This window comes from Astatotilapia calliptera, chromosome 18 (genome assembly GCF_964374335.1).
Source record: "Astatotilapia calliptera chromosome 18, fAstCal68.1, whole genome shotgun sequence".
Classification (NCBI taxonomy): Eukaryota; Metazoa; Chordata; class Actinopteri; order Cichliformes; family Cichlidae; genus Astatotilapia; species Astatotilapia calliptera.
The window spans coordinates 35,338,298-35,346,235 of NC_137439.1; the positions used below are offsets into that span (position 1 = coordinate 35,338,298).

Sequence of the window (7,938 nt, forward strand, 5' to 3'; positions counted from 1 at the left end):
TAACCCTCCCGTACTTTATATTGAACTAAATAACTGAATTATTCCATTTGAATGTCATGTACCTGTAGAAAAAACAAATAGAGCAACAAACTGAGACTATTCTACGCATTTATTTGTGCCAGCACTGCACCTCCAAATCTGACTGAGTGGTGATCGTTATGGAGGGTGGGGTTCAGGTCGTGCCAAACGCCTCTTACGTTTTCTGTCTTATTATACAGTGACGTCGTTGCCACCAACTACTTTAACACCCCGCAGCGCATCCGGACACAGCACTGCACCCAGCTCTTTAAATTGATGATAGTAATGGTATTTGTTTTTCTCGCTAAAAGGCGACACACTGCACTTCTGTCATTGTCAGCAGACGGAAGATACAGCGCCGATTAGAGGAGCGACCAAGCAGTGTGTATGTCTTTTGTTGATTGGCTGAACCGTGGCCACTCTTCCCACAGCCTGCCGCTCACGGAGCTGCGCGCAGATATATTGAGTGCACAGACTTGAGCCAGTCCAGTTTCACAGCCCGCCGCTACTCCCAAGGGCACAGGACGAGGAAATCTCCGAGCGGCTTTATTTTCTGTTAAAGTAAAGCAGAGGTAAGATAGCGAATACTTTTTTTAAAGTGATGCACCGGTGCTTATACTACCCACTATATCTACAGCTAGTAATAAATCATAGAGAATAAGGCACATCACCTGAAGGCGCACTCCCTTTGGGGAACTCTCACAGTTTGCGTTACGTATTTGCCACATTTTTTTAAAATATTTTTTAATTGTCACTGCTCATAAAAGGTGGCATTATAAATTGCTACTAGTTCGTTACAACCAGTAGTATCAGTCGTGTACTTGGTACTCAGTTGAACATTTGTCTGAAAATGATTAATTTTAAAATAAATTTTTTCCTCTCTCCCCTCATTTCCGTACTTAGACCATGGCTTCCCTCGCATACAGCAGTTGCATGTGGATGATGGTTCTGGGCGTTTGTGTGTCACTTGTGGTTGGAACAGACTGTGGGAAGGAGTGTGCACTTTGCGTATACCATCTGCTGGGACAACAGTCTGGTTTCTCATCAATGGTAATGTCACTATATATTGTTTTGTTTATATTTCTTAAAAAGAGACAAATGAATAATTCATGAATTGTAATCAGTAAGTTGACAGTGGCACTGTGCCGTCTGTCCACGGTCAGTCGGATTGTACTTTTTATACAAGCCATTAGTCAGTTTTTCTTCTCCCCTGAAAGCAGTTCATTTTGTCATAGTTCATAAAAAACATGTAAAGTGACATTTACAGTGTTCAGCGAACACATTACGACACAACTTCTTGCCTTTGCTATTCTTTTGTACTTTATTCTTTTCTGTTCAGTTTTCTATGCCGTTTTTTTCTTTACTAACTACATTTCCGCCTGTTTTCCGTTTTTATTTCCCTTCTAGTTTCCATAGCTTTCCTTTTCACATTTGTAGACTCAGTTATACCAAATTAGACAACAGTCGTAACTGTAATCTCTGTGGGATTTCAACCCATGCCATTTTTTCTGTATATTATGTTATTCTCGCTCCTTGATTTGATTTAGTCTTTTCCTCTTTTCACGCCTCCCTTTTCCCTTTCAAATGCCACTTGCAAGATCTGTTGATGGCTATAATATTGATCTGGCATTCGAGTTCTTCAAACTGCAAATGCATTTTATCGTTTCCCTGCCTTTTCTTTCCATTTAAGACCTCGCACTCTTCGTGTTTTATATTTGTCTAATATTTGTATATATATTTGTATATTTGTTTTAGGTTTTTCTCAAAACTGAAATAATTCAGACGCTGATGTTTCAATCACTTTGAGTATGCAGCATATGCAGTTACAGATTTCAGCCTTGCGTGCTTCATGTTGAGACACAGACAAGTTAAAATATTGACCAGAGAAATAAAAACTCTATGTTTGGAACATATATTTTGCATTGTTTCATATTCTAAGAAGACTACTCCATATCATATTTTACATGAATTTCAAATCATTTAATTAATTATCAGTGCGTTTAGTATATTTAAATTACTTCTTACTTACTTCATTCTCTGAATGTTATTGGTATCTATTGAGATCTGAATTACAGAACCTTACATTTTGAAGAGGCACTTACACTGTTTTTATATTATAACAAATGTATGTGTGCATATATATACATATAATGTACATTATTGTCTTTAGAGGAAAATGGATAAATATGTATTAGGTGCTAATATATTCTAATATATTCCCAGTTCAATTTTCAGTCTTCAAAAGCAAACAGCACTGAAAACTAACCGAGGCACAAATTCTCCCTACATGCTATCGAACATTTTTTTCGAGTCAACATATTTGTGATGACTCTACGAAGTGAAATCCAATCATACCAAGAGGTTACGTGCAGATTATCCTCACAGTGTGCAGCTCAAGGGCCCAGCAGTTGCATTTATTATGACTATGTTCCTTCGCTTGGAGTTAAATGAATTCATAACTTAAGCAGGTTTATATTAGATGTATCTGCTACACTCATGACAGGTGAGGAACAGATGAGACGTCTTGTGGAAAATGTATTGTCAGTAGTTAAAGCAATCGCTAAGACCGTGGACCCGTTGTAATGTGTTCTTGTTGATTGTTTCTCTGCACTGTTGAGTTTATGCCTTTGCTGTCTTATCGTGACACAGTTTGTGTCTTTGTGTGTCTGTTTGTGTCAGCCTCTCTTCAGGTTCAGTAACATTTCATTAGGTAACAGTGTCATGGTTTAATGAAGAGGGGAAATAAAACAACAGTAACAGCAGAATAAACCATTAAGGGAAGACTGAAAATCATTCATTCTTATATTATTATCATTTGTCTGTGACAAAAAAGTAAAACAATATGAAATTCTTTTCTATTTCAATTCTTCCAAACAAGCACAAACTGAATTAGAAATAGAGAAACTGTTACATTTAGTGATCACAGTCTTATCACATATAATATATAACATGTGCAACAAGCTCAGGCTCTAGCTTTCATTCAGAAAATAAACTGTTGCTATATATTGCCAAGAAATTGTTCGGTAACCTGTCTTCTTACCAGCAACTTTGCTCAGGGGTCAGATTGCCACTAACACTCAGATTATTCAACATGTGTCCAGCATGTCCTCAGAGCTTTATGTGCTGCCCTGAGCAGATGTTGCTGTTACAAAATCTTGGACTTCAGGTGGAATTTGGTGTGGATATTGCATGCTGTTGTTCTCTTAAAATTTACTTTTGTTTCTTTTCTTTTTAGAAATTTTAATTGCTTATGCTGCCCTCTTGACCAGGAAAAGAACTTAATGGGAATCTTGTGGCTAAAAACAGGACAAATAAATAAAAAATAACAAGAAAAGAAAAATCTTGGAACAGATCTAAAAGTCAATAATGGGTCTTATTATACCTCACCTTTTAAAAATACACTTTCCATAAATACTTTTCTGATGTCTAGAAGTTGTCGTGGTACTTTACAAAATGAAGATGTATCATTGTCACTTATGTTATTAAAAAGGACAGAAAAAGAGCTGTGTAAGAGGTATTAGCTTTATGAGTAGTATAGAGCCTGAATATAACTTCTGATTATAAAGGAAGACAGAAACATTTGAACAGTTGTTCATCATTATTGATAGTTTATTGATGTTTTTGAAGAAAGATGGTTCAGCATGGACTTCTAAATGAAGCAGTCATTTATAGTGTCCAGCTCAAGCTGAAAACTGATTCAAATGAATACTGAACTGGATAAAACAGCGAGTTGTACTTGGAAGCTATTGCATTTATGAAAGACTTGATAGCAATTTTGATTTTTTTTTTTCAGACATGCTCTACTCAGTGTGATGGTGGGTTGGACAGCCAGAAGCTGCGCCTGTGCCAGGACTTACTGCTGGAAGAGGAAGGCCGTATTCCAATGGATGCTTACCCCAATGCACAGGGGGCGCAGGAAGCAGAAGGAACCCTGAACACTGATGATGAGTTTGCAAGATCACCAGAACAACAAATGTCCAAGAAGTATGGTGGATTCATGAAACGCTATGGTGGCTTCATGTCTCGCCGCTCATCCTCTACAGAGGGCTCACTAGAGGAAACCAGAAACCAGAATGATGACGAAAACCTCCACCTGGACATCCTAAAGTTCCTTAATACAGAAATTGGGCGTAGCAATAAGGGGGTAGATCAGGGAGGTGAGGTAGTAAAGAGGTATGGAGGTTTCATGCGTCGGGCTGAAGGGGAGGTTGCGCAGGGTGACCTGCTAGAGGCAGTGTTAGGCCGAGGCCTCAAGAAACGCTATGGAGGGTTCATGAGGCGTGTGGGTAGGCCTGAGTGGCTGGTGGACAGCAAGAATGAAGGGGTGATGAAACGAGCTTCGGAGAACGGTGGTGAGCTACAGAAGAGATACGGTGGCTTCATGGACTAGGAGAGTTATGACACCCCAGTCCCTCATCCGTCCAACCTTATCAAGTAATTACCTTGTTATCAGAACTTTTTTGGTGTTCGTGTAAGTTGCCTGCCCACCTATACTAAATTAAATTTCATCTTCTTTTGCATAATGTGCTGATCTTTGGTTTGACTGGTCCATGTAATGATATAAAGAAAAAATATGAACATGCACTGTTCAAATGTACACAAGCTGTTATTCGGTGTTTATGTTTTTCATGACAATATTATTTATTAAAAGAATATGTTAATCAACATGTGTGTGTTCACATTATAATTTCACAAACTCTGACATGTTTGAGTTTATGTGTTTGCAGGCTCAGAAAAGAAATCAAGTGCTCTCATTTAAATATGCAAATATTTGCTGCACATCAATAAAGACAAACAACTTATGACTGGCTGCTATTGTAGTTTCTATAATAGTGATACTGTAATAAAAATAAAATATAAACGCTACAAATTATATAAAAAATGACTAAGGGTATATAAAGAGTTGTACACATGTGTTTTAATCGTTTTTTTATATAAATCAAAATTTAAAAGCAAGAATAGCTTATATTGCCTGTGGGTTTACCTTTCAGTATACACTGGACTTCAACACACTGAACAAATAAATCCAATGTCTACACTGTTTTCAAAAAAGGTAAACGCGATAGTTGTCAAACCTTAATCCAGTCACAAACCACAGAGCAAGTGTCAGGACATTAAAATCTGAGTGGGTGGTGGAAAGTGTAGTTCTTATAGACGAATGGGATACATTTGAATCATATCTGTTATGATTGAGGTCTGTTGAGCTCTGTCTCTCTTCCACAGCATGTCTTTATCCTGTCTTCCTTCTCTCACCCCATCCAGTCGCAGCAGATGGCCCCGCCCCTCCCTGAGCCTGGTTCTGCCGGAGGTTTCTTCCTGTTAAAAGGGAGTTTTTCCTTCCCACTGTCGCCAAAGTGCTTGCTCATAGGGGGTCATATGATTGTTGGGTTTTTCTCTGTATCTATGAAGCGCCTTGAGGCGACTTACAGTGGGGCAAAAAAGTATTTAGTCAGCCACCGATTGTGCAAGTTCCCCCACTTAAAATGATGACAGAGGTCAGTAATTTGCACCAGAGGTACACTTCAACTGTGAGAGACAGAATGTGAAAGAAAAATCCATGAATCCACATGGTAGGATTTGTAAAGAATTTATTCGTAAATCAGGGTGGAAAATAAGTATTTGGTCAATAACAAAAATACAACTCAATACTTTGTAACATAACCTTTGTTGGCAATAACAGAGGTCAAACGTTTACTATAGGTCTTTACCAGGTTTGCACACACAGTAGCTGGTATTTTGGCCCATTCCTCCATGCAGATCTTCTCGAGAGCAGTGATGTTTTGGGGCTGTCGCCGAGCAACACGGACTTTCAACTCCCGCCACAGATTTTCTATGGGGTTGAGGTCTGGAGACTGGCTAGGCCACTCCAGGACTTTCAAATGCTTCTTACGGAGCCACTCCTTTGTTGTCCGGGCGGTGTGTTTTGGATCATTGTCATGTTGGAAGACCCAGCCTCGTTTCATCTTCAAAGTTCTCACTGATGGAAGGAGGTTTTGGCTCGAAATCTCACGATACATGGCCCCATTCATTCTGTCCTTAACACGGATCAGTCGTCCTGTCCCCTTGGCAGAAAAACAGCCCCATAGCATGATGTTTCCACCCCCATGCTTCACAGTAGGTATGGTGTTCTTGGGATGCAACTCAGTATTCTTCTTCCTCCAAACACGACGAGTTGAGTTTATACCAAAAAGTTCTACTTTGGTTTCATCTGACCACATGACATTCTCCCAATCCTCTGCTGTATCATCCATGTGCTCTCTGGCAAACTTCAGACGGGCCTGGACATGCACTGGCTTCAGCAGCGGAACACGTCTGGCACTGCGGGATTTGATTCCCTGCCGTTGTAGTGTGTTACTGATGGTGACCTTTGTTACTTTGGTCCCAGCTCTCTGCAGGTCATTCACCAGGTCCCCCCGTGTGGTTCTGGGATCTTTGCTCACCGTTCTCATGATCATTTTGACCCCACGGGATGAGATCTTGCGTGGAGCCCCAGATCGAGGGAGATTATCAGTGGTCTTGTATGTCTTCCATTTTCTGATGATTGCTCCCACAGTTGATTTTTTCACACCAAGCTGCTTGCCTATTGTAGATTCACTCTTCCCAGTCTGGTGCAGGTCTACAATACTTTTCCTGGTGTCCTTCGAGAGCTCTTTGGTCTTGGCCATGGCGGAGTTTGGAGTCTGACTGTTTGAGGCTGTGGACAGGTGTCTTTTATACAGATGATGAGTTCAAACAGGTGCCATTCATACAGGTAACGAGTGGGGGACAGAAAAGCTTCTTACAGAAGACGTTACAGGTCTGTGAGAGCCAGAGATTTTCCTTGTTTGAGGTGACCAAATACTTATTTTCCACCCTGATTTACGAATAAATTCTTTACAAATCCTACCATGTGGATTCATGGATTTTTTTTTCACATTCTGTCTCTCACAGTTGAAGTGTACCTCTGATGCAAATTACTGACCTCTGTCATCATTTTAAGTGGGGGAACTTGCACAATCGGTGGCTGACTAAATACTTTTTTGCCCCACTGTATGTTATGATTTGGCGCTATATAAATAAAATTGAATTGAATGTCTAAAACTGAAACTAAGAGCCAGGATTCAACCTCAGCCAGGCAGAAGGTGAATGAGTAGGCACCACTGGTGGTGGTGCCTGGTTTTAGAGGCTGTATATCTGAGTGTCATCAGTGTGAAAGTGGTTTTTAAAATATACACTCAAGTGTGCATTTTAATGCAATGAAAATGTTTTCATACACAATGAAAACAGCATTATATGCAGCTTGGAACCCTGAGGTATACCACAGGTCAAGGGGGTAGTGTTAGAAGACTCATTTCTGACAGAACAGTAAATGCTGACAGAAGAAGAACTACTCAAATAAGACTTCTGATACACCAGTCAAGATATGAAAAAAAATGCAGTATTAAAATCCCGTGATCGAACGAGATATTGCTCAAATCGTGTGATTGCACAATTTGAGCAATATCTGAGGTAGGCGTTCAGACAGAGGTAGTGCTGGGTGAATCCCCCCACCAGTGGCTTAAATCAGTTTCTGTTAATGCATTGTGGTAATACATCTAGGATCAGAGACTTGGACACTTTGAGCGGATAGCCGGTCCAGACTTCTGTACAGAGGTAACTGGGATCTTAACAGTAGGCTGGCACCATCCGTGAGACTAAACACATATTTATAATTGTTAAACTTTCTGGATGCATGCTCAATCATCCAGGTAAGTAAATCCCCAAAAGTTGATTCTGTTCATCTGGACGTTTTCAGTGGGAGAAACGTTTCGTCACTCATCCAGGTGACTTCTTCAGTCTCAGCTGACTGCAGGTTTCAGGTCAGTTCCTTGATCATTAATATGCAAATTCTTCATTGATGACAACTGATCAACAACCACTGATCAATGTTCATGAGTCCCA

At 40.0% G+C, this 7,938-nt stretch overlaps 1 protein-coding gene across 1 annotated transcript; it reads left to right on the forward strand.

The window, feature by feature from the left end:
- The first annotated feature begins 266 nt into the window (after positions 1-266).
- Positions 267-4,683, forward strand: LOC113011025 (proenkephalin-A). The gene is made up of 3 exons (XM_026150400.2): positions 267-590; positions 922-1,068; positions 3,812-4,683. The coding sequence occupies exons 2-3, from the start codon at positions 925-927 to the stop codon at positions 4,406-4,408; spliced, it is 741 nt and encodes a 246-aa protein (XP_026006185.1). The 5' UTR covers positions 267-590; positions 922-924; the 3' UTR covers positions 4,409-4,683.
- Positions 4,684-7,938: the final 3,255 nt, after the last annotated feature.